General features: G+C 41.4%; 1 protein-coding gene across 1 annotated transcript; it reads left to right on the forward strand.

Moving 5' to 3' along the window:
- The first annotated feature begins 508 nt into the window (after positions 1 to 508).
- gnaz (guanine nucleotide binding protein (G protein), alpha z polypeptide) lies at positions 509 to 25,965 on the forward strand. The gene is made up of 3 exons (XM_068574007.1): positions 509 to 755; positions 15,453 to 16,785; positions 24,571 to 25,965. Exons 2-3 carry the CDS (start codon positions 16,063 to 16,065, stop codon positions 24,913 to 24,915), a joined length of 1,068 nt encoding a protein of 355 aa, XP_068430108.1. The 5' UTR covers positions 509 to 755; positions 15,453 to 16,062; the 3' UTR covers positions 24,916 to 25,965.
- Positions 25,966 to 26,068: the final 103 nt, after the last annotated feature.

Here is a 26,068-nt window from a genome sequence, read left to right on the forward strand (position 1 = left end):
TTGGCACGGAAACAGCACATTACACCATCGTCCAATCCCCCTCCCATTCCTTTGTCGTCATTTCTCCCCTCCCCTCTCTTCCTCTCCTCTTTAGTCCCCTCCTCCTCTTTCCTCTCTCCCTATCTTGTATGTTTTTTCAGTCATCAATGAAACACAACCAATCCTGCTGCTGGCCTGTCAGCAAACCATGTAATGCATCAAGAAACAGATCTACTCACTGTATCATCTTTATTCCATCTGGAGGGGCTCAGATTTCTTAATGGACAATGTATATTTGATCATTATAGCATGAAATAAAGATACACTGGGTGGTAGCTGCCCCATCAAAGCCTGTTTTTCTCTCTCTGACTGTTACTCTCATAATTTAATCCTGACCATTTCCCCCTTCTCTCTCTCTATCCCTGCTGACTCCTCCCTCCATTTCTGCCCTGCACTCCCTCGCTCTGCCTCTCTGTCTCTGACACACTCAAACACACGCACACATATATACACGCCCTCCACCCCCATCGCTGCAGTGTCTCAACTGCCTTGGAGCAAACAAGAGAGGATATAGAACACAGACGTTAATAAGACAGAGAAAGAGGGGTGCTGAAAGAGACACAGAGAGAAATGTGCTTGAGTGTGTGACCCTGTGAATATGAGGAAGATTTGAAGATGAAGCAGCAGGACTAAAGGTGGATTGCACAGAGCCTTTATCTCCCTCTAAGGGCTTGTCTGCAGTATCCTTTGTAAATGGATGCTGGCTTGTGAACACGGTAAGCCTGACTATTCTCAAACAGACACAACGCTTCTTTTTTTTTGTAATCAGTGCAAGGCGGCTCTGGTTTGGGCACAGAGGAAGAGCAAGATGCCATTTCATTGTAGTCATTCTGTTGAGGGCGAGTATGTTTTTCTGATAAAATGGGGAAGGTGATGTTCAGAGATGGCACCAAGGCAGGCAGCCTGTCCAGTCCCCTCCTCCACCCTGCTTGCTCCGTGCCAACGGACGCTGCTACATCTAATGCTTGCAATTTGACTTATCATCTACCCAGAGCATCCTCGATCCATACAGGATGGCTTTATCTGAATGCTTAGTACATGTAATTACTGTATGTAGGACAAGTGAAGGATGCATCAAAGATGTGTGTTCGGTGTGTGTGTGTGTGTGTGTGTGTGTGTGTGTGTGTGTGTGTGCATATGTCTATGTGAGTGTCTGTCCAGGCCATAAGCTAAGAAATGGAAAGAGGGTAAATGAGAGCGTAAAGCACACTATCAGGTGATCAGTCCTTACAACGGGCTTCACCAGATGCTGGATGTAAATGTGCTGTAGGAAGTGTACAAATCCCACCATTCTCGCAGGCACCGGGATAAGCGGGCACATTTTGGCTTGACAGCAGCACAGGAACATCGTAGGATTTGAGTGGAGCTTTCTGTCTGCTGTTCTTCGGGGGAAACGTACCTCACCATTCATTAATAATCTGCAGCTGGGATGCATTTGGTTAAGTTGGGTCAGTCTATGAATGTAAAATCTTAACGGTGAGAGGGGGCAAGTGGGGAGAGAGCAGAGCACGTTCATGACGATTTCTCTGTTTCAATAATCTGTCACAGAGTTGTACTGTATTTTTTCAATGGGGGTTGGGACTGGAGCATGTGTATTTGTGCGTACTGTATGTGTGTTTGTGTTACATGAGAGAGAGAGAGAGAGAGAGAGAGAGAGAGAGAGAGAGAGAGAGAGAGAGAGAGAGAGAGAGAGAACCAGTGCAGGGAGGGGTCGAGGGGCTGGGGGGTTTAACAGTAGGGAGGCAGATGGGGCAGAGGGGCGGAGGTTGATGCAGCAGAGAGCAAGAGAGAGAGAGAGAGAGAGAGAGAGAAGGAAAGGGAAGATTTAGAACAGATTGGATGAAAGAGGAGGGGGAAAGACTGTGATAATTTCATGTCGGTCGAAAGACAGCGCTTTTCTAAGCATGTGAAAGAAGAGGAAAAAAAAGCGCTGGATGTGCCTGTGATAGTTCTAGCAGCAGCAGCTCACATCGAGTACCTGAGACATCTTTGAATCAAGGCAAAGATGGAGGATAAATTCCACCATGCCCTTATCTCTTGAGCACTACTGATACCAAAATGGATCAGGAATAGATTGATACTTTTCTCATGATTCAGGTTGGTGATGAAACGCAATTAAACTGGATAGGAATATTGATCGCTTTCATAGTGCTTTCATAATGCTGACAGATTGGAATAAGCCTTTGTGGGTAGCTAGTTTGTTATTAAGATAGATTAGATTCAATTTAGCAATGCTTGACATTATGGAATTCAAATAAGCAGAGATTGAAGCACCATATTTTTCAGGATGTGTAACTTTACCATGAGCTGAAATGAATCTATATCATGCTTATTTCTTTCTTACCTCAAATAAACAATATTGATAAATCAAAATAGAATAACATCTATACGTTTTGTTCAAGTCTATATGAATGAAAGCGCAGTAAAGTCATGTATTGTTGTCAGTGAAATCAGTGCGGTATTGCTTTCATTAAAACTCCAAAGGGTCTGAGTTGTGATTTAGGGCGGTTACCAAAATGTGCAGATACTTAATTCTTCATGATGCCATTTCAACAAGATACACGTCATGTTGCTTCCATGTTAATTACTTGAAGAAAAACAGTGGCCTATAATATCACGATAATAAAATATCACAACAAGAAATGTTTTGCATGCAAACAGCTTTTTGTAGTAAGACAGTGTTGTCGTCTGTGCTTCTTCACCCACAATTCAGAGTGACTTGTGGGTGACTTGATTTTGTTCAGTTAGGATCTTGTTCTCCTCCCAAAATCAACTCCTAGTCTCTGTAACTTGGTGATACTAGAAGACAAACCAAGGTTACATCCACTGTGACAAAAGCTCTTCTCAACCCAAATTATTTCTGTTGAATTTTCAGTTTTCTTCTGCAAGTTGTCAAAAAATGGCAGAGATCACTAATGACCTTGGCTTTAAGGATGGACGACAAGGTCCAGTGGGGAATATGAAGGTTAATCACATGCTTACAAACACACACACACACACACACACACACACACACACACACACACACACACACACACACACACACACAGAAAAATGTCATCATACACCCTCATTCAGACTTTTTGAAAATATTAGTGTTAGTATTTTTTTCCGGAAAATATACAAACCTCAACATGAATTTTTAAACCAGTGGAATACACATCTCATCAAGTAAGCATGGAGCTTTTTTCCAACCGCATCAACAGCTGATGTTTTTGCTCACTTTTGTTTCAATGGCAATATGCAGTATTGTGCCACTCGAGCAGCCTTTATGCATGTAAAAATGAGAGCAATAGTGTGACAAAACCTATGCTGAGTTGACCTCCTTCCACCTCCTTTGTTACTTGCTCCATCCACTCCACTTGGTGACATAATGGCAGGGGACAGCGGGGACAGACTTGGTTTTAAAGTGACAGTGGCTGTTGAGGTCGCAGCTCTAGCCCTGAGGAGGCCAATGTCACCGTCCGGTGCCTTTTTTCAGTCATCTTACACCTTTTAGGTGAGCACACGGTCGACATGGACAATTAAACTCAGCTCTATTACACTTAAGTACCAAGGGGGCCAAACATAGTTCCCTTGGCATCCTTCTTAATAAAATGATTAATGTAAGATGTCACTTTTCTTCTGAAGAGGGAGTACCAGCATTAACTACTTCTCATACATTTGCTTTAGTGGTTGTGAGAATGAACATCGAAAGTGATCTTGCAGAAGCAATGAAATACCCTATTAAACCATCCAGGTAACGTGTCCATAAAGTTCAGATCTCTCAGCTGCTTTGTCACTCTGTACATTCAGACAGGGCATTGCTTTGTTTCAGCCGGCTCAGCATTTGCGTTTGTTCGAGGTCTTTAATCCTTGCCAGGTACTCGGACAAAGTGTCATCTCCACACAAACGACCCCTTGAGACACTGATTGGCAGCCCCGTCTTTTCGACAGACACAGAAGTAGAAAGGACTTGACAGTAAAGCATCGGTGAGGAAAGCTGTCAGCTGAATCAAACACAATCTCAGGGCGGGGCTCTGAGTGAGTGAGTTATCTTTTTTTTGTGGGGCTCAATTCATCCCTCTCTTTTTCTTCAACCTCCTTTCTAATCTTTGCTGTTAGTCACATACAGGGGCCTGACTGTTTTTCCTGAGGCCGGCGAGTGAGAGGGCCTTACTTACAGCACTCAAATCTGAGAGGGGCAGAGGGGACTAACAGAGCAACGCTGTGTTCCATAGCACACACATAACAGCGGTCATATGACAACAAGGAGGTGGAAGAGAGGGGGTAGGCGGGTGGGTGAGGGAGTGTATGGCCTACTACGTACTGGTGGGGGATGTTGGTCTATACTGAACGAAACAAACGGAGTGTGTGTGCATGCATGCATGCATGCATGGACGCACACATAAGCCTGCACGTATTCCGCGAATACGTGCGGGCTTCCTTAGATACAACACAACGTTTATAGCACAAGAATTAGCTTGTTTTGATGAGGGCATGCAGGTCTGCTTTTCCGATGAAATACCCGAAAGTGGAGTGAAGCTGGTGGTGCATGTCAGTGACCTCTACAGTCCACTACTGTGGTCTTGTAGATAAATCAATTCTGATTTCCTGTGTTTAACATGCAGTATAATTGCCTTTCCCTGTTTGAACAGGTGCCATTTTGTCATATCTCTCCCCCACACACTCATCCCGTACACATATAACTGTTCAGTTGTTGGCTGGCATCAGTTAGGCTTGGCAATGGAGCAAGATTATACATCATTTAATTAAAATATAGGTGTGGCCTTTTTCGGATGGTGATTTCATCATTTGTTGGAAATCTCGCAAAGTCTCTGCATGGACAACTGCCCTAGTGCAATATGTTAGCTACTCTTATTCCTTTTAGCATCTACTTCACTATTGTCCCTTACAGAATGCATTTCATAGTGTCGATAATGTGGTTTAATGGCTGTTGCATGTGCTGCAGTCGTTATTTCCCCTTCCTCTGTTCCAGTTATCAAATCACCAACTGCAGATAACGTCTGGGAGTTGCAGACTGAAAGTGTCCGTTACCCACAACTTCCTTCGGTTGCAAAAAGCGTTTATCTTATCTGTCATGACACGAATGAATCTTACGTTGGAGTGTTTGAATGAAGATTAGACTGCGTATAGTACCAACCTGAATGGGTTTGATCTAAGTGAGAGACGGATGAAGACAGGAAAACATCTGTAAAGCACCATCGGTGAACGATCTGAGCAGACTCACACATATACTCACATTTGCGTGTACATTAGTGAGCACATGCACAAAAGTCTCCAGTGTCCACCTTGTGCCATCTTATCCCTTCGCATCACACAACCTCCCCGTAGCTCAGCCTGCGCACAAACATGCCATTGTCATCGCTGGGCGGCCTTGTGACTCAGTGTGACCCGCTGGATTGGAGAAGGGGGAACACAGCCATTGAGATCAGGAACGTTAAACGGAGCATTATCATGAAAAAGTATCTAGCATACAGAGGCCTGACCCCCACCCCGCCTCCTAAACAGCCCACTGTCCGGAGGAGGAGAACACAGCCCATCATTGTTTCTCATTATGAATGAGTAATGCCCTCACATATGTACAGTACAGGGAACTTTCTCTGAAGTCCGCATTCAGGACAGGATGTCAACGGCGATTACATGAAGCGATAGCACGAAATGTTGAACAAACAATTGTGAGAGATAAAGTACGTGTTTATAATAACTGGGTTTGATAATTATATTACCATAGGATTTTTTCAATAAAGCCAATGACAGACAATTCAATTGTCTAGCTTATATTGGATTTAGCTTCAACTCCCAGAGGATTTGGTCCATCCATAATGAATAGGTAGATTCACATCGCTGGAAAAAAGAATGTGACAAAATGTCCTGAGCTAAGAACAGTGTTTCTCTTAAAGTTGCATTATATAATTTTTGCCCCTAAAGTGCACAAAAAGGCCCATTAGCTAACAGTTGTCGACTTGACATCCAGCAGGCATGAAGCAACATTATCATTCATTTGGAGTCGCGTTTACAGGCTCACATCCAGTACCGCTCCTCTTTTTAGCTCTGTTTTGGTCCCCACCGACATATTTTTGCAGGCTGTTTGACTCTCCTCACCAGCTAGTTGTACCATTTTGATGCTTGGCTTTTCTTCTTTTTCTTTCCAGAAAAAAACTACTAAACTAAAAATATGCACGACACAGAACCATAACAATGTTCTAAAGCAGGCCGTAAAGCTGCAGAGAAGGGTGATAATTCTCCATGATTTCAACCACTTCTACCATAATAAAGTACTGATTAATGCCAGATAATGTGGTTTTCATTCAAGCTACACAGAACAGATTTTCTACACACAAAACAAAACAACTCTGACGGTCCCTTACTATAATGATAACATCAATTCAAAATCCATTAGAAACAACGTCTCCTGACATATGAAGTGAAGGTGCTATATGACATTAGAGGCTTTCAAAATTCCCCCCAGGAGTCTTTTCGTAGAGGAATCCTAGACACAATTTTGCTGACAGGCTTATTCTTGAGGCTCTTTGACAGCCAATTTAAATGTGTCTGTCCTGTGTAAATGTGGTTAACGAGGTTTTCTAGCTCAGCCTGAATGACATGGTCCCTTGCTTAGTCATTTTTCACTAGCTATTCTTCAAAACAGATGACATACAAGGAGACATAATTTAGTGTTGGAAAATGGACTGGATTATTGCCGGGAAAGTAGGCCAGTCCGGATGCAGTTCTTTTCGGCTCAAAGGCTAAATCTTGCATTGAAAAAACAGTGAAATGGTGCTGAGGATCGCTGTGCCATGCGACCTACATCCCATATGATCTTGACGTAGGATGTGGAGACCACAAAGCTCTGACTCATAGGTTGGAAGACTTCATTTATTTAATTCCACCAAGCGATGCACAAAGAAACATGTATTTCATCTATTAGGCAAACACAGTGCACAGTACACATTTTTCCGGAGCATCACATGATATTACATTATCTACTTATGTGTTAGCAACTGGCGTTTGGCTTGTATTGATCCATCATTCTGCTGCTCGCCGCATGAAATTGACTGTCTGCCTTTTAGCCCATATTCCACATCGTTATAGTTTCAGTACATTCAGTAAAGGGAAACTAACACCCGCGGTGTTCCCCGCAGATCACCCACCTATGACTTACTGGGCAGCTCCTTTCTGTCCCTTGGACAGTTACCCACTTGCTCTGAGTTAGCATCTCGTCGTACAGTAAATGCAGTGTGGAAAAAAGATTATCAGACTTATTGGAAGGAATTAAGGGACAACTGCCCTTTTTTAACCCTTCATGGTTCCCACGTTTATTGTGGCAAAAGGATTTTGACAGATTAAGATTATAATCGCCAAAGTAGCCAGCTCCATCTTATCAAAAGCTTCCATGTTGTACAGTATTAGCTGCTAAACGTAGGACTTCCTGGAAACCTTGCCAGACTGGTCACAGCACTAGGACTCTTTCCAGTAGCTCTAGCACAACGGATTTAAGACTGATCTACTCTGAGGAAGTAGGCCTGAACAGATTGGAGTCAGGATAAGACAAGAGAGTGTGAACAAATTGAAAAAAGTGGGTTATATAACTGCTTGAATTGAATCTAGATCATTTGTCAATGCTGCTTTTTACAAGGTATATTTCAATATATTTGTTCTATTTCCGATTCAAAGATGAGAAGTAAATGTATTCATCCACATATTAGTTATGGCATAATTGTTTGGTTGAAAAATGTTCCTGTCATTCTGGATCATAGCTGCCCTTTAAATGTTGCTACATGTACACGCTACATGAAAAATCTGTCTTCAAATTCATACAAATCACATATTTAATGTGTCCATGGTAAAACCTTGCACTCTCTTCCTTCCTCCCTCCTCACCATATAATTAAGAAAAAATAATCGTCATCTACACAAACAGAGAGAGAGAAAGAGAGGAAACCCTGAAAAAGACAGCAGGTGCAAGACCCAAAAACAGACAAACAAACAACTTCAACAAATATAAACATAGTAGTACTCTCATCCTCCAATCAATTCAAATTGAGCATCCCAGTTTGGTACACTAGTAAAATTATTACAGAAAAGAAATGCAAACTTTCTTCAGCCCAATAAAATAATAAAATTAAAATGAAAGAATGACAGAATTTACAGCTGGTAGCAGTTTACAAAACAGAGAAGGTAACGGTGCCAAAAACAATGACAATAATATCAAAACACAAAAAGCCTTTTGGCTTTGGCGTGATTGTAATTAAGGTGCTGACAGTGGTGACTAAAATGTTATTAAAGGGCCGTAAATGTAAGACAGAAAGTATGTCTGTCCGTGGTGACCGGGTGCTACGAGTACCTCTCGACCACTTTCATGTTGTCAAATTAGCTCCCAAAGGTAAAAATGTTGGCGACACCTAAACACTAAAGATAAGACGCCTTCATGGTAATATCAGTGCATAGCTTATCAGGAAAATGTGAAATATGTAAGTGGTCATTATCATTATGTCCACACAATGTCCACAAGCGAGCTACATACTTGGATCATATTACAGCGCGCTAATTCCAACAGATTTCTTTCCTTCGGGTATCTACCTTGATACAAGTGAGGCCTAAAGAGTTTAAAGACTTGATTTGAGTCATGTGCAGCCCATCAGCCACAAATATGCCGTGGTCCAGTTTAGCGCTGCAAAGATTGAAAACTCATGTCTCGAGCCTCAAATTGAATCTGTGTTTTCTTTCTGTGATGAAAGGCTTGCACTTTTAGATTAATGTAATGTTGCAATATCTTACTACTTTGTTACTGACCCCGCCCGTGTCCTTTTTTATGATATGCTTATTATTCTTTTTGATTATTTGGACTCTGTATAATTGAATTTAAAATAATAAGTTCAAGCGAGCTGTACAATTGATTGTTTGCAGGTGGATCCAATTTCAGTTCCATTTATGAATTCAATAATCAGTCACGATCACAATAAAGAATACTTTGGGGGTTTATCTCTTTCAGAATATGCAAATTGGAATATTTACAACGACAGTGCTTTATTGAAAAGGCAAGAGCTGGGAGAACATGTCTGCCCCTGATTAAATATTTATAAACATCCAGTGATTACAGCCTCAAGACTACGATCGCTTTGCCAATGACCGAACAAGCAGAGTTAATACATCAATATTCAACATCTTACACTTGCAGAGACACTATTCTGTAATATTTCTTTGATGGCATCACACTAAAATCCTGCTCCGAAAGGAGTGCTGCTTTTCTGTTTACCATTTCAGATGATATTTTGATAGTTTGTCTCAACTGTCAACAGTGAATTCATAATCTCTTACAAAGAAATGTTAATGCACATGGACGTTTCAGTTCTGCAGGTGTGCAGTGCTCATGCGCTGCCGCAGCTCAATAACAACAACACAGCTCCAACGACCTACACGACCCTACAAATGTCACCCTGACCTCCATTTATGGGGTGAGCAGCCTTATTCGTTGGTGTAAATCCATTTCATTTCTTTCTTTCTTTTTATCAATTCATGTTTTTCCATCATTTCATTGCCTGTTCTTTCCTGCCACATTTCAAATCACTGCCCTGTGTGGAAATAAAACCAACAATCATTTCTATTTGAAAGAGGATTAGTCTGCCCCAACAGCCGTTGACCAGATTTTCTGTTACACTCTCTTTCGGAGTTGCAGCTTTTCATGCATTCATTTTTGTCCATTTCAACTCAATCATCAACTGTTACATTCCTATTCTTAACTTTTGTAAAATTCTGCCAGATCTGTCCAAACCAGTACTATCTGTGTACTTGTGTTGACCATATACACTGTTGAAGACATCAGCAGCTGAGGAAAGCATACCTATTGATCACCTTAGACTTAATCACTAATACGTTGCTTATTCACTACCTCGTGGCATAAATGGATTAATGGCGTTTCGTGAGCAGAACCTCTTGTCTCGTTCAGAGGCCCTGTTTGGTTGGGACACTTTTCCTCCCTTTTTTCTATCTGCTGATTTCCGTGCCTTTTTGTTTTTTTTTATACAATTTTGAAAACAAAGACTGTGACTCAGAACGTATAGATTGCATAGACTTGGTCTTGCCACACAGCTCATACATATCCGACACGGCCTAAAGGTTTGATCGCAGTTTTACTCTAACTGCTTAATCTTGACACAATAGCAGGATTTATTGCAGATCAGGGGATTAGCTACTGTTTCACTCGTGGGGTTTTAGATATTATTGTAAGAATCATTCTCTTATATCCCAGTAAAAAAAAACTCTGTATGTGGACAGTGACCAGACAGCCTTAAGTCTTTTAGTAACCTCTTTTTGTTGGGCTGTCAGGGGGAAGCAAGTCAGAAGCAGGAAACAACCTCCCAGTCACTGAAACAGCTGCCTTTAGATGAGAAAGCAGCGTTGTGCGGCTGATTGTAAGGCATGTGAGCTGTTGTGTTTTCTGTGCATGCACTGTAATTAGTTTGCTGCAGGGAGCCTAACTGCTGGGATGCTAACAATGCCAACATCCATCAGTAGGCAAGAGATACGTTGTGCTTATTATTTGTACTTATATAATGACATGTTCGCGACACAATTGTTGGCCTGTTGTGAAAATGCATGAGTGACGGTAACACATAAGGTTCAGTAGGTCTGCTAACCCATAGAACATATGGATATGAATTACCATTCAGTTATCAAGGAGTCACATTTCTGTAGCATCATACTGTTCTGAATAGCTGAGGGTGAGATGTCCATGTAAACAAATGCTTTTCTGTATAATCTTAATGACAATGCTGAATGAGCGCCAGCCTATATTTGGCTGGATCACAGCGAAGCGAAGCCAGGACTATGAATGTGAAAGTCCGTCCTTTACCTACCAAGTGAGTGAATGACGCAGTCCCACCATTGGCTGCTGTGCTTTCAAAATAGGCACCGACAAATTGCCAGTAGATGCCAAGAAATGTTGTGACGCTCAAGACATTGCGCAATGCGAATTGTCCCTTCTTGTCCGCATTTTGGTAAAACAAATGTTGAAGAAGAGAGAGTTGTTGGTCACAGATGAAGCGTTTGTGAATACAGATGTGAACTCACAAAGGTAACTCACGACACAGAACAAAAGCTTATCTGCTCATAATTTTTCCGTCCAACAAGGAGTTAACAGCAGTTGCAGCTCTAAATACATCATGACACGTTGCAGCCTTTAAAGGTACACCGCGTAATGCCGAGCCACCTGCTTTGAAGAAATTGGGGTCATCATTTCACCCTCTGCCACCGGGTCCCTCCAATCTAAATGTGGTCATCAGTTATAAAAACGAACAACTACAGCAAGGAAAAGAATAAGCAAAACATTTGACCCAACTCTAAAAGCGCTTTAAAGCAACACTGCTATTTTATAATTTTCACTTGTGCCATTGGCCTCCAGTTTACGTGAGTCATCACTGTGATTATTGTGGCACTAACTGGGGGCTGTACAGTACGCTTTGGCAGTTAGTTTTTATTTTTTATTTTTTACCTTTAACCCGGTGTGACTCAGTTTACTCACTTATTACTATCTCGTCTTAAAAAAACAGGGCTTGCAAAGTGAGCGCACATTTCACCAGAAGCCCCCCCGCCCCCCCCAAAAAAGTGGTATTGGGAAACCCTGAAATTGAAAGAATATGCTGCCACGTGCACTATCTTTAAAGCATTGTTTTCCTGATGTGTAATGTCCTTTTTGTTTTCACATCCATGGCAGTGTATGAGTTGAGTCATCAGGCCTTGCAGTGGCCTTCGTCTGCAATCAGTTATCGACTCGTGGAAACACATATTACTAAGACCACTGCAGAACTCTACAGATGGACATTAAAGATCCAGGAATTCACACTCGACACTACCACGGATTATAGGTATAACATTTTGCCCAAAGAGTAACACATTCTCGTGTCATATTTGTTTCAACTGAGTCATGCTCAGTGCTAAGACCTTGGCCTACTTAGCTGTGATGAATTGGCATTTTTCTGTCTTAAGTTGGTCTTGATATAAATAGGGAGTTGGTTAATAAATGAGAAACATGACTGCTTGCTGGTCTTATGCTGAAGACAACAGTTATTCATGACGGCAGATGTTGTGAAGTGCAGTACTCTTCCTCCTGCATGACGACGGCAGGCTTATTCTCACTTGAACACCTCATCTGATTCCTTTTGAAATGCAAACCTGCTGACCACACACCTGCCCGCCTCATTCTTAAAGCATTGCAAGATGACTAAAAGAGACATGCGGCATCTCAGACCTTTGATTTTCATCCATTGAAAACCTTTTTTTTACTGCATTTTCTCTTGCTCATCTTTAACACACTTTTAATCACAAGTGGGACTCATAATGCTTACTACCACTGCGCCACAGCTTCACATGCGCTTTTTCCCTTCCATTTCTCCAGTGAAATCATATGTGGTTTGATTATTTGTATTTAAATTGTGTCTTCGATGGCCCACGGTGAGATTGATTTCACAACAACACATAACGGATTTATTAACATCTTTAAAATAGAGCTGCTATGAGATACAATTGAATGTTCTATATATGTTTACCAATGTCTACTGACGTGGAAAAGCAAAGTATTAGTAAGTATGTGCTCGCTGAGCCTGCAAACAGATGAGGGTGTACCTGCCAACTTTCTTTTTCATATGCAAAGTTATGAAAGTTATGTTTTTGTGGTTGTCCTCTCAGGTGTTAATCCGCTACAAATATCCACACTATTTAAAGACACCGGTACCTCCATGTGTGTTTCATCGTAAATGTAAGATCTTTGAAAGTGTATTCTTGGCGTCTGTAGATAACATATTGCATCTTTCATCCAACACATTTTGTGTGAGCAATTACATCGAGCATTTAATAGATTAAAATCACCAATCAACCTAATGTGATTGACCCAAATTTTAATTATACAACAGAAATACACTGTGACTGCATGTACTCATCTCTAATAAAGAGGGGATTGTAATTATTTGCCGCATGGAGGAATAATAAAAAGAGGTAAGATTGATGGAGAGCTGATGGGCCGTGTGCAGCACAGGCTGTGAAGGAGAGTGACCAAGCTCTGTCTAATCTTGGCTATCACATTACCTCAGCCCTCATGATACATTGAGATGCTGGCCTCTCTCCGTGGCCCCCATGGCTCTACCGCCACTCACTTACTCTTAAAGTGGCACGTCTTTTCTTCGTATCGGAGCCAACTTAGCACAGGTGTCCTCGTAACACCTTTACTCTGGAGGATGGTTTGACATATATGAGGATAGATGGGACTTACCAGAGGTGGTGAACCTGGAAATGAAACCCTAATGAGTAAAGATGACGACACTGTAGGCATCTAGTGGGAACGAGGGTTTATTATTTGTTGTTGCTGTTATTCGGAGCTATTTCAACTTCAAACATGTAATTTGTTACAGAAAGTAAGCATGTTTTTATCCTGTAGGCGCTTTCTTAATTAATTTTTGCTCTTTTTAAAATTGTTATTCAAAGTTTCAGGCATTTTGCCCAGCTGTGGTATGCTCCAGTTATTAAGGTGTCAGTCAGCAACAGACCATGTTTTATTCTATCCAGTGTAAAAGCATGGGGAATACTGTTAATACAAATTTAATTTGCTAATAATATACACTGGTTTTGCACTGCCGGTACACTACTTCCTGAGCAATTATCTAAAGTGGTGTGACTTCAAAAAGTACGGAAATGCAAGTGTTGCATATTTCTAAAATAGCAAATTGAAAAGACTTCACACGCAGCATTACTGTGTTTCATAGGCTCTCAAAATCAGTGATGTGCATTAACCGGTTTGGCTGGCTTTGCCATTTTGAGAGGGTAGTCAGGTGCCTGGAGCCAGGAAACAATGCTCTGCACTCTGTTTGTGTTGTGATGCTTTGTTATGGCTTTGTTCTGCTCTGTTTGTCCTCTCCGTCATTTGAAGAGTGGACCTCAATCACTGAGCGCCGAGAATCTCTCTCTCTTTCTCACTCTCTCTGGTCTGCAGAGTATAGTTTTCCCAACCAAACTAGGCCACAGTATGATTTCACATTCATTGCTTAGCTAGCCAATAGCATGCACGCTTGTTTCAATGTGCATCTTATTCATCACACATTCCCACAGGTTTTCACTGCTCGGAATTTGTTTTTGCTTTACATTTATCATATCCTATTCATCATGTCCTACATAAACCTAGAAAACGGTATTTCATTTGAATTCAAATTCATTATAATGCTGTATTTGTTCAATTAAAGTAAACACCGTCTCCCGGACAGCTGATATATTAAAGTAGGAGCAAAGTGAAGCACAATTTTTTTATTTTTCTGATCACTGCATAGATTCGTAAGGATACCACTACATATTTTTAAGGAAGAGAAGAAGGCTTCACAGGGAATGAAAGCATGAGAGGAACCTGCTGGCTTGAGTCTGTTTTTTTCCACTGCGGTAGTAAATAAGCATTTCACCTGATACGTTGCACTGAGCAGCTCAGAGAGTCAGAGGTGCTGCGTTGTAGTGTGAATAGAGGAAGATACCATTGGGCACAAGGAAACACGTGTCATGTTAATTTTGCACCCGTTCCCTTTCAAATAGTGGCGTATGTTTTCCTCGGTCTGTTGACATGCATTTGTTTGACCTTGATTGTGTATATTATCAGTGTCTGTGTGTGCGCGGTGGTGTTAAATGGATGGGTGTGGTGAGCTAAGATCTACTTTGGCTCTGGGTCTATGGTAACACGGGACTGCTGAGGGAGAAAGTTCGGGTGTGTAACTATTAGAAGCAGAAATCTGAAGAGGAAATGTACACAGAACAAGAGTAGCACGGCAATGGTTGAATGGGGAGTGTGCAGGTCAGTGTGCATGTGACTGCATACGAGGCTTCAGTTGCTAATCAGTCAATCTACATTTTATGGATGAAGAATTACATGAGACATGTTTTTCTTGTGTTTGTCATGAAATTGAAATATGCAGATTGGTGTTACTGTCTTGTCAGTGTGATAATGTAGAGTGAAAGCCGGGAGGGTAATTAGCATAAAGATTGGAATCGCCAATGCTCTCTTGTGTGTTTGAATGGCACAAATTCAAAAACAATCATTTGTGGTTTATCCGTCCAGCAAGCAGAGTGTGGGTTGCCGGATTCAGTCGGTGGGCCCAGATTTTGGTTTCAAGATGAAGGTCAAGATATTTCTAATCTTTTGTAAGGAAGCTAAGCTTACGGGCTCCTCCTGCTTCCATGCGAAGCTATTAATCTAATGCACAGACATAAGAGTGAATCAATCCTTTTATCTCCAAGAGAAAGCGAGTAAGCATATTTTACATCATTTTGGACGATTATTTTAATACGTATATTATTTATGTGATGGAAAGTGATGAAACTGCTTGTACTTGTCCTAAACAAGCAATACATTTTCTTTTCTCTTTTTGTCTTGTGTGTTGGCAGACTTCGGTTGCTGAGGAGATATCACACCACACAAGAAGCAGAGAAGATTTTATCAGGAACATCAAACAAAACAGGCCAATATCCAACTAAGGCGGATGGTTGCAGAAGCTAAACGAGGTCAACGTACCACACGAGCCATGTGGGAAGAGAGTGAGGGGGTTTTGCTATTCTCACGCATCAAGCCCAAACAAATTGTGTACTGATAAACGTAACGTTCACCAGCTATTTCGCAGAGCTTTTCCTCAGGGGGAGCCCCTGCTATGCACCCCGGCTCCATTGCCTTCAGCAGGCAGTCCAACCCTCAGTGCCAGGCGCTGTGTGGGCATCCCACAAGTCTGGGTTCTGCCCACACAGGACTCACCGACTGCGCCTGAACAAATAGTATGAAATACTCCCGAGCCACTCCTCAGTGTGGTGGCTCTCCTGTCTAGTGTTAAATTGGTCTATTGTGAAGTTCCGTCGGCCTCTTCACTGGCGAGCTCCTACCTTTCCGTAAAAAAACGTCTCCAGCTCTTCCACCAGATCCTTTTAGGTCACCACTTCGTTATAATTTGCTTTCCCATCAAGCAGCAGCACGAGTTCCTTTGCGCTCACCACGTGGTGGAGGACCATGGGATGCCGTCAGAGCTCGGAGGAGAAGGAAGCGGCGCGGCGCTCTCGGCGAATCGATCGCCACTTGCGCTCAGAGAGTCAGCGGCAGCGGCGTGAGATCAAGCTCCTGTTGCTGGGCACCAGCAACTCGGGCAAGAGCACCATTGTCAAGCAGATGAAGATCATCCACAGCGGCGGCTTCAACCTGGAGGCCTGCAAGGAATACAAGCCCCTCATCCTGTACAATGCCATCGACTCGCTCACCCGCATCATCCGCGCGCTCACCACCCTCAAGATCGAGTTTCACAATCCTGATCGCGCCTACGATGCCGTGCAGCTCTTTGCCCTCACAGGGCCGGCCGAGAGCAAAGGGGAGATCACCACAGAGCTGCAGGGAGTCATGAAGCGTCTGTGGGCCGACTCAGGGGTCCAGGAGTGCTTTCAACGATCCAATGAGTACCACTTAGAGGACAACACTGCCTACTACCTAAATGATCTGGACCGCATCTCTGCGCTTGAGTTCATCCCAACTGTAGAGGACATCCTACGGTCTCGCGACATGACCACCGGCATCGTGGAGAACAAGTTCACCTTCAAGGAGCTCACCTTCAAGATGGTAGATGTGGGTGGACAGCGTTCGGAGAGAAAGAAGTGGATCCACTGCTTTGAGGGTGTGACCGCAATCATTTTCTGTGTCGAGCTAAGTGGCTATGACCTCAAACTCTACGAGGACAACCAGACGGTAAGAAAAATCTCTTTTTAAAGGGCCCACATTTACACAGTAAATGTATGCACATGCACACGTGTACTAACACATGCTTGCACACAGCAGCCCCTCTCTCTAACACAGAGGTCAGATATTAACCCAATTAGCACACGTTATACAAATTCTCTCTCCTATTAACTTTTGAAACCATCCATGAGGAGAAGTGTTGCCATTATTTCTAAAAGTGGAGAGAAAATATTTCTTACGTAAGACATAATGTTTATCTGACTCATAATCTTTAACTCATGATACTTGATACCAATAACCTTGGTTTCTAGATTTCTGTCAAAGCAATTACTTAAGATTTACGTTACTTAAGACACGTGTTTCAGATAGTGACAATTTGAAATGAATAATGGGTATGGGAAACTGGGTTGTTTGATGATTACTTCTAATTAGCATAATACTATTCAATAGCTTTAGGAGCTTGAACAATAGATGCACCAATTATGAATTCAATATATGATTGTTTCCCAGCATTTCTCTAAGTAGATCAAATACATTGCATTTTCTGTATGTTTACTTTGTGGGAACCCAATCTTTTGCTGACTGAAAGATTCCTAAAGCACCAAACGGCTGAACAGCTTATCAATCAAAGAAGAGAAACAGACCTAAACAAACAGTGATAACATGTGTTCTACTAAGTGGACTATTTAGTGGACTTTGAGTTCAGGTCTACAGCAGAAAAATTAAACTTAAATTAAACTATGTAAAATGTTCAATCTCTGGAAATTAAACGTATCCCCAAAGTTGGGGAGAAAAGGTTGCGTGAGCTATCTTTTCTTTTTGAGAGATTTGCCACAGAAGTCAGAAAAAACTTCTTACCATGTTGGATAGATATTTATTACGGCACAGATTCACCGTTATTCTCATCCTAAAAAAAACAGCACTACCTAATGCTATCCCTCTACAGTTCATTTAGTTTTGTTTAATAAACAATTTAGAAAGCCTTATCCAAATTTGATGGTCCTAATCCAAAATTCCTTAGCTGGAGGCATGAATGGACATTTCTAATCTCCTTTTCATGGTTGTGGAATTTGAATGATTAACATGTCTGTGTTGTTATCTAAGTGTTTTGGAATAGTTGGGTAGGTATTGCTTGTTTAACTGCCTTTTCGATAGTGGAAGGTCAACAATAGATACTATTTTACTTTTGTAGGCTGCACCAGCTATGAGGGGTCAATGTTCTATTCCTTCACAGGCATGATCACATTTCTTTCCTAAAGAGATTCCAGTGTCTATATACATCTCTTTATACACAAGAAATACCTTAAGAACAGAGGAAACGTTGTCCTTCCTGGAACTGAAGAAGCCTGATAATGCATGGGTTACCCAGATAAAACAGGGAGTCCACCATGCTGGGTTACAACATGAAATCAATTAGTTTTACAGGTTAAAAATAAAGTCTGACGAGAAAAATGCAGCATGGTGTTAATTGAGTTCACAGAATAAAGCGTGAGGCTGTACCTGTGAGAATTAGCAGATTGTGAAGGCACTGTGTAGCAATGGGAGTTCATAGGTGCGAGGGAAAAAACAACTTGTATTATTCTAAGACAGGAGAGGAAGAATATTAAGCAAAGGATCAAAAGTGCTATGAATATGATTTTCATGGTTGGGTTGTGGCTGAATTAATTACTGCCTTTACAAGTTTATGTCTTTGAACACGTAAAGAAAATGATCTCTTTCAACACACCAGGGGTTTCTTCAGTTGGACGATGGAAAACTTGTGACACATTAATACCGGCTGTGATTTTCAGAGGCCAGACTGTAACATGTTGCCTTATCTGATTCAATTGAAACCCGTTCACAAAACAGCCTTTGTGTTCCCATCAACTGCATTAGCACAAATACTTGTCAGACATCAGCTGAACGAGTCCAAATACATCTTGTACATTTTAGATTTAGATGTGTTTTAGATTTCACATTGTTGCCTGTATGTTGTTGCTGCAGCTGCTGTGATAAGCACACAAAGTAGTTTTCTTCACTAGCAGAAACTACATAGGTGCTTTTCACATGTGGTCATCGATGCATTCATCTAACCCGACCCTGAGGGGTCAGTCCCACTGAGACACATCGAATAGTTGTACTTGTCAACACATCACAGGTTAATTCTTAATATTGTTTTTAGCTTTTGTATTTGAAGCAATTATATTATTGTTTTTGTAAGACACGGGTTTAAAAATGCTAAATGTGTTAAGATGTTAAGTCAATAAGTGAGTAATAAGTGAGTAATATTCATGACTTTTAAGACTTAAAAAAACGTGTTTTTAATCAAGTAATCAATAAATAATCAAGACAAGAATGTAGTAAAAATCAACCTTCTGTAGGGTGCATGTAAAATAGTTGTACATAGTAGGCTATATCTTATATAACTTGCAATTACATTGTGGTGTGTGTGTGTGTGCGTGCATGTGTGTGTGTGTCATAATGCCCCCAAGTACAATTGCAGTTATAAACAATACATACAATGGATGGATAGAACATGCATATGGCAGAAAAGTGTATTATGATGCACAGCCTATTAAAGTATGACCTGGAGAGATGATCTGCCCACGTTTTGAATTGAATATCACACTGTGCATGGGGCGTGTAATTATGATGCAGTCACACCACAGCAATGCTGAATAAATATGTACATTTTAACACATGGGTGACAAAGCGCCCATACATTAACACAGAAAAACATGAATTAGTGGCTGACATGTTACAGTCATTTGTAATACAATGTTTGATCTTGTATACTGCATCCTATATGCAGACTACTGGAAGAGAGGTTGTACTAGCGCCACATGGTGGTGGCCACACTGGACATCAGGCCACGCCTTCTTAAATCTACAGGACCATCCGGCAGACGCATGATGCAGCAACAACTCTAAAAGTCACTTTCAGTGTACTCCTAGTCTAAATGCTACTGGGTTAAGTGCAAGTATGTTGCTGTGGTTCCTTCATCTACAGAAGGCTCTTCTGTGATTTCCTATAGGTTGAAGCGTCCGCTTCTCCAACCACAGTCAGCTGACACCACACTGCTGAACAGCTGTTACCGAACACAATGTATAGCCTCTAAATGCTCAATACATCTGCAATGTGAGGAAGAGAAGGGTGTCTGTCTCCGTGTACGGCATGTGTTCACAAGGTTTGCATAATGTAACATGGAGAAATAACAGCAGTGAAACCCAAATTGGTTTCTATTAGATTGGGTTGAACATCAGTTAATATTAAAGGAATGAAGGTCAGTACAATGTGAGGGAAAGAAAATGACCCTGATTCAAGTGCAGAGAGTGAAGAATGCTAACAAGCTACAGTCGTATTGAAAATAAAGACATAAATTCAGCAGATTTGCAAATATATGAACACAATATTATTCCCTTGGAATAAACAAATTAATATACCATGTCTAGAATACAATACGTCAAACATATTCAGAAGCCACCAATTTGTTAGGCAGGAAACATGCTTCCAACACAGTTATCTGAACAGGGAAAAACATGTCAGCCACCATGCTCCAAACTGAGATGTATCTCAACATACCAGAAAGCAGATACTGACAGTTAAGTAGAGCAAGAATGATAATAAATAGCAAAATAGTAGGCAGGCTGATCTATGGGGGAAATATTGTGTCTACACCTTTCCAAGAAATGTTTCCTCCTTCAGTTCAACTTTTCATGAAGAATGTTAAATACATTTACAGGGAAGCTGTTGCACAACATTTACTTTGATTGCTCAGTAGTGGCTCCTGGTGAACACAACAGGCACGCGCCATAAAGGATATGTATGATGTGCTTTACCTCTCACAACCCAACTCAGTAGTGTTCAATGGCATGAACCTTTTTGGAGTTGAAACTGATTCAACTTTCTGGAACAAAGGTGACTCATCAATTTGAATTCAAGTGCAAGAACCATAGCAGCATGCTTGAATGGAAAACAGCAGCACAGGGAATATAGAAGTTGAATGGCACGCCTAAAAGACGCACATCTCAAATTTAGAGGGTTCATCAGTTGTTTTGTGCACGCACATGTACTCACTAATTCATAGCTCCTGGAAACAGTCACACATATGGAAAAATGTTTCTTCCAAAAAAAGAAAGGTGAGATTTTCTTGAACACGGCTTGTTGTGTGCAGTGATCATCTGAGTGACCTCACCCTATAAAGATTTTGACAATGTCACACGAGCAGAAAACAAACTCCGATCCGACGACATCGACGTCGGCTCACTTTCAATGCACCAGCTCACACAAGACACCATAATAATTACAGTATAACATTTACCCATCAACCCATTCCCTGATGCATTTTCCCTGTCCCATCCCTGTCTTCGTAATGAATTGGTTGCCTTGGATACTGTTGCTTAGCAACAGGCCAGTCAAATGCTCCTAATCCTGCGCTGTTGACAGTGAGCTGTGACTAGGGAAGGGAGGATGAGAAGGGGAGAGCAGGGAAGAAGGGAGGGGTAAGGGAGAGGGGGGGGAGGAGGAGGAGGAGGAGGGCGCAACAAACATCGGCGCTCGGGAGAATAGATATGAGGTGTATGTGTGCGTGCTTGTATTGTGTGTGTCTGCGTGAGTGCTTGTGGGTGCAGTATCATGAATGTGTAGTGCAGGTTTAGATTCAGTGGCTGAGGCTGAGCAACTGCAGCGGATCCTGTGTATGCGAGTTGAAAACGTAAAGCCGAGATGTGGGTTATAACGCTTGTTTAAGATGGTGTTAGCCAGACATCAAGGCAGACTCTGACTGCAGCGTCAGCTCTATTTATATTGTCTCAATTCCTTTTTTTTGTTAATCTCTCAAAACAGGAATTAATTAGCCGTCACATGAAAGACGAATGGAAATTAATCGCTAGTGTTTCATGATTTTATGTCAAAGTTTATCACGTCGTCCTTTAAAGCCTCAGCAAAGACGACCGATGAACCGGTCTGAACGTGAAATGTTTCGCTGATCGCGGACTTTAAATGACATCAGGTCCTTTCAGAAGCAGAGGACGGTGTCAGACTTGTGTCTAGAACATCTTCATCGCTTAATGGCTTATCAAAAGGTATCACTATCATGTAATTTAATTGTGTCATAACATGAAGGCATTTTGAAAAAGAAACGGATTGAGATTGTGAATATATTTTACAGTAGCGGAATATTATTTAAGTTATTTCTTTATTGTACGCGGTCCAGACACAATTTACCTTAAATGTTACTAAAGATGCTCTCAGATGACCTTGAGTCTGAACATTTAGTGCTGCACGCGACTATCCATGTTTCATGTTAGCTCACTAGTCTCACCTCGACCTCGGAGTAGAACAAAGCTATTTGTCATCCTTTTAGGTTTGGATGATAGCGGATGAAGAATGTTATCCACAACATTACGAAATAATTAAGAATCAGCAACAGTATTTTAATCTAAGTGTGAACACATCTCCCTTCATCAACAACACAAACAGAGATCATACATAATTGTAAATCAAATTTCAATGTGTGTAGCTGCCACATAGATATTAGTGGAAAACAGAAAGGGAGACTTTTTTTTTTAGGTACAGCAGAAAAACACACATTATGACTAAGAAGATCATCTGAGTAGATAAGAGCAAAGCACTCCTTTTTTTTTTTTAAGACTGTGGCATTTAAAATGAACCTTAATAAATTAGGAAGGGCTGACTATACACTTAAGTGATTTGTATTTATGGGAAACAAAGCAATGACTTCTTCATTAATACTTAAGCTTAATTAAAGCCTGCGCCTCTGGTCTACTCTGACAGGAAGAGGTGAGGGGGGAAAGAAAAGAGAGTGTGTGGTTGTGTGTGTGTGTGTGTGTGTGTGTGTGTGTGTGTGTGTGTGTGTGTGTGTGTGTGTGAGTGTGTGTGTGAGTGTATCAGTGGGTGTTTAAAGCGTAGGAAGGGGGGTCTGCATGCTTTAGTGCTCCTAGATGGCGCCTCATCCCCTCCTCCCGCTCCCCATTAAGAAAGTCTTAATGTAGGAGCGCCATAGTGTCCAGTTGAAAAGACTCCCGGGCGCAGCTTGCCGTCTCCTGCCGTACTCTCTCTGTTTTCACACCCTAGAAAGAGGAGGAGTGAGGTCCAACAGCCAGACATGATTGTTTGTGTAACATTCAATGTTTAGGGGCCAGTCTCAGTCCCAGAGGGAAAACATACTCATACGGAAAGGAGAGCTTAGTTTTCAGTGTGAGGGAAATAACGTGAGAGAACGGAAGCTGAGTGGAAGACATGAATAAGAAAGATCAGTGCAGAACAGGAATGTGCAAGCACATTCTTATGCAATTTGTATTGAACAAAGTCTTAGTTTGTTCCTCCTTCTTATGTCATGTCATTAATGTTGTTAAATCGGACAAAAAGTGTTTTTAGAGAAAATGTGGACAGTGTCTTAGTTCACAGTACTTTGCTTCAGGGAAGTATTGATTATTAGGGGCGACTGTGTCAAATTTGAACATGCACACTATATTTGTTTATGTAATCTATTATAATAAGGACAATTTATTGGACACAAATAATACAATAACACAATTCTATTAACTTGAGCTGATGTGAAAACGTGTGCTGCATATAAGTGTTACATGCAACTTTGGTTTCTCATAACTGTAGACTTTTCATAATTTTCCATTAGTAGTGCACTTACAATACTGAATATTAAGGGGTAACTTTTAATCTACACTATGATTGTCAAATGGCTACTCCTCTCAGTATCTGTTTTCATGCTGTGCAGATCTTGTGATTTGCTCCGAGCACCATGTTGTTTCTGTAACCTTTTAAACAGCAGTCTTCCTTCTGACAACCTCCCAGTCACAAGCTGCTGGCCAGTTGCCACATGCCAGCAGCTGCCATAAACAAATCAACTTTCTTTTTCACTTCTTTTCTCTCATACATTCATCGTCACATGAGCGTATGCAAATCAACACACACACACACGCAAACACACACACACACACACACACACGCACACACATTTTTACTGGACCAAAGTCAAGAAATTGCACCAATAACAAAACAATGCGGAAAATGAAAAAACAAGAAATGATGGACACGTTACATAAAAAATAAGTACCATATTAAGTATGGTACAGTGTTACGGTCTGGTTTAATGCTAATGGAGAACACATGGTTCATATTTTTGTTTTGCTTCACATTCTTGCTGCTGCGCTCTTCCTTGCTTTATCTTTCGAGTAACTCATGTATCTGCAGGACGAGGCAGACAATCAGTGATTTCCATGAAAAAAAAAGAAAAATGCAACACCTAATATGGTCCTGAGGACTATACATGACAATGCATCCACATTTGGAGGACCTTTGTTCAGATTAATGTGCGAAGTTGAGGCCGAAGAATAAATCAATATCATAGAGCACTGGAAGAGAATGTGTGTCCTCAGTGTGAACACACACAGGTATCTGCCTCCATGTGACGTATTCAGATCTTCATATATGACCGTTTCAAAGAAGTAATCCAATTAAATAGGTAGAAACAGGTAAAAAAGAAGTAATCAGAGGTTTCAGAGGAGAATATGCAGAGAATTCAAACGCAGGACTTCACGTGTCTGCGTCTCAAGTCTCTGTTGACATAACAGAGAAGCCGTACCGTTGGCCCGCCAGTGAGTCTTCATTTTCACCCTCAACTCTTGCCGTACATGGTCTCTATTTTCTCTCTTGGGTTACATGACCCTTCTCGTGTGATAGATCGGGCAAGTTTGGGTTGATGCCTCAAAGTAAATCATGTCTTCATGGTCTGATCTTCTTCTATATGTCCTTTCTCTCTCTGCATCCACACAGAGCCGCATGGCCGAGAGCTTGCGCCTGTTCGACTCCATTTGCAACAACAACTGGTTCACCAACACGTCGCTCATCCTCTTCCTCAACAAGAAGGACCTGTTGGCTGAGAAGATCAAACGCATTCCTCTGACAGTGTGCTTCCCTGACTACAAAGGTCAGAACACCTATGAGGAGGCAGCCGTCTATGTGCAACGGCAGTTTGAGGACCTCAACCGCAACAAGGAGACCAAGGAGATCTATTCGCACTTCACCTGTGCCACTGACACCAGCAACATCCAGTTTGTGTTCGACGCTGTCACGGACGTGATCATCCAGAACAATCTCAAGTACATCGGGCTGTGCTAGGACCTGATTCTGGCGGGGAGGTGGGGGGCCGCTTGGCAGCAGTCGGCCCGCCACCAGGCTGGATAAACGAAAGGCATGTCCGTCTGCCTGACAGTTTATCTCTTTGAAGAGGTGCAACAGAGACCTGCAAAAGAAGTGAGGTAGTGAGATGGTCAGGGACGGACGATACTGTAGATTTATGTGTTTCAGTTGAAACAAAAGAGCTGATGGGCCATGGTCAGGATGGGATTTTGACCCAATGTGTTTGCACTGAATATGAGTATGCAGAGACACCCAAACACACAGACACACACGCACCAACACATATCTTTATGTTTGCTCACACAAAAGATCTTCTGATCAACAGTCAAGCACTTGTTTGAGAAGGCAACACTGGAGGTTTTAGACAGCTGCCCCTACCTGCCTGCCAAACCCGAGGTAGTAGGTCTGTACTGATGGTTTTCAGTTACTTTGGTCTCCTTCATTTTATTTGCCACAGTCAATTAATGCTGCTTTACAAGAAGTTTTTTGACAGAATCAATGTTCTCTATTGGGTTGTCACCCTAACAATAACCAGTGAGTGCACCTGATGAGATGTGGGGAGAGCCTGTATATCTGAGGAAAAAAAATATGTCAGTAGACATGATGTCACAGGGTTTCTGCCTAAAAGAGGAAACTGCCACAGTGTAAAGCTGAAGTGAAATATGTTTTCTATACACTATTTCTGTTTTTCCCTCCCGGTAAACTCTCTAATGTTGTTCTTTTCCCTCTATCTGTTATCGTTTTTTTGTGGTTTAAAAAAAGAATAGGTCTCTCAAACCTGCCTTTTATAGCAGGTCACTGACTTAAAATACCAAGAGAGTGTTATGCTCACTAGTCAAAAGTATTCTTTATGATCATTCCAGTTTCCAGCAAAGAGACAACAAAAATAGTGCCAAGATCAATTTGTAAATAAAACCAGATCCCATCCATTATGTTCATTTTTGTTTATTTTTTATGGACAAATACATTAAACATGCATGATTTTGTTACTTTGGGATACTAATATATTTTCTTTGGGATTATGTTCCTCTATTCTTAGGTTTAAATAATATATTCCCAAAAGTATATATATATATATATATATATATATATATATATATATATATATATATATATATATATATATATATAT

Source organism: Clinocottus analis, unplaced genomic scaffold (assembly GCF_023055335.1).
Source record: "Clinocottus analis isolate CAN_PGR_092001 unplaced genomic scaffold, fCliAna1.0.p SCAF_13, whole genome shotgun sequence".
NCBI lineage: Eukaryota > Metazoa > Chordata > Actinopteri > Perciformes > Cottidae > Clinocottus > Clinocottus analis.

Coding starts and splice junctions, on each gene's coding strand:
- gnaz (XM_068574007.1), top strand. CDS start 16,063: ATGGGATGCCGTCAGAGCTCGGAGGAGAAGGAAGCGGCGCGGCGCTCT. Junction 16,786..24,570: donor TCTACGAGGACAACCAGACG/GTAAGAAAAATC, acceptor GCATCCACACAG/AGCCGCATGGCCGAGAGCTT.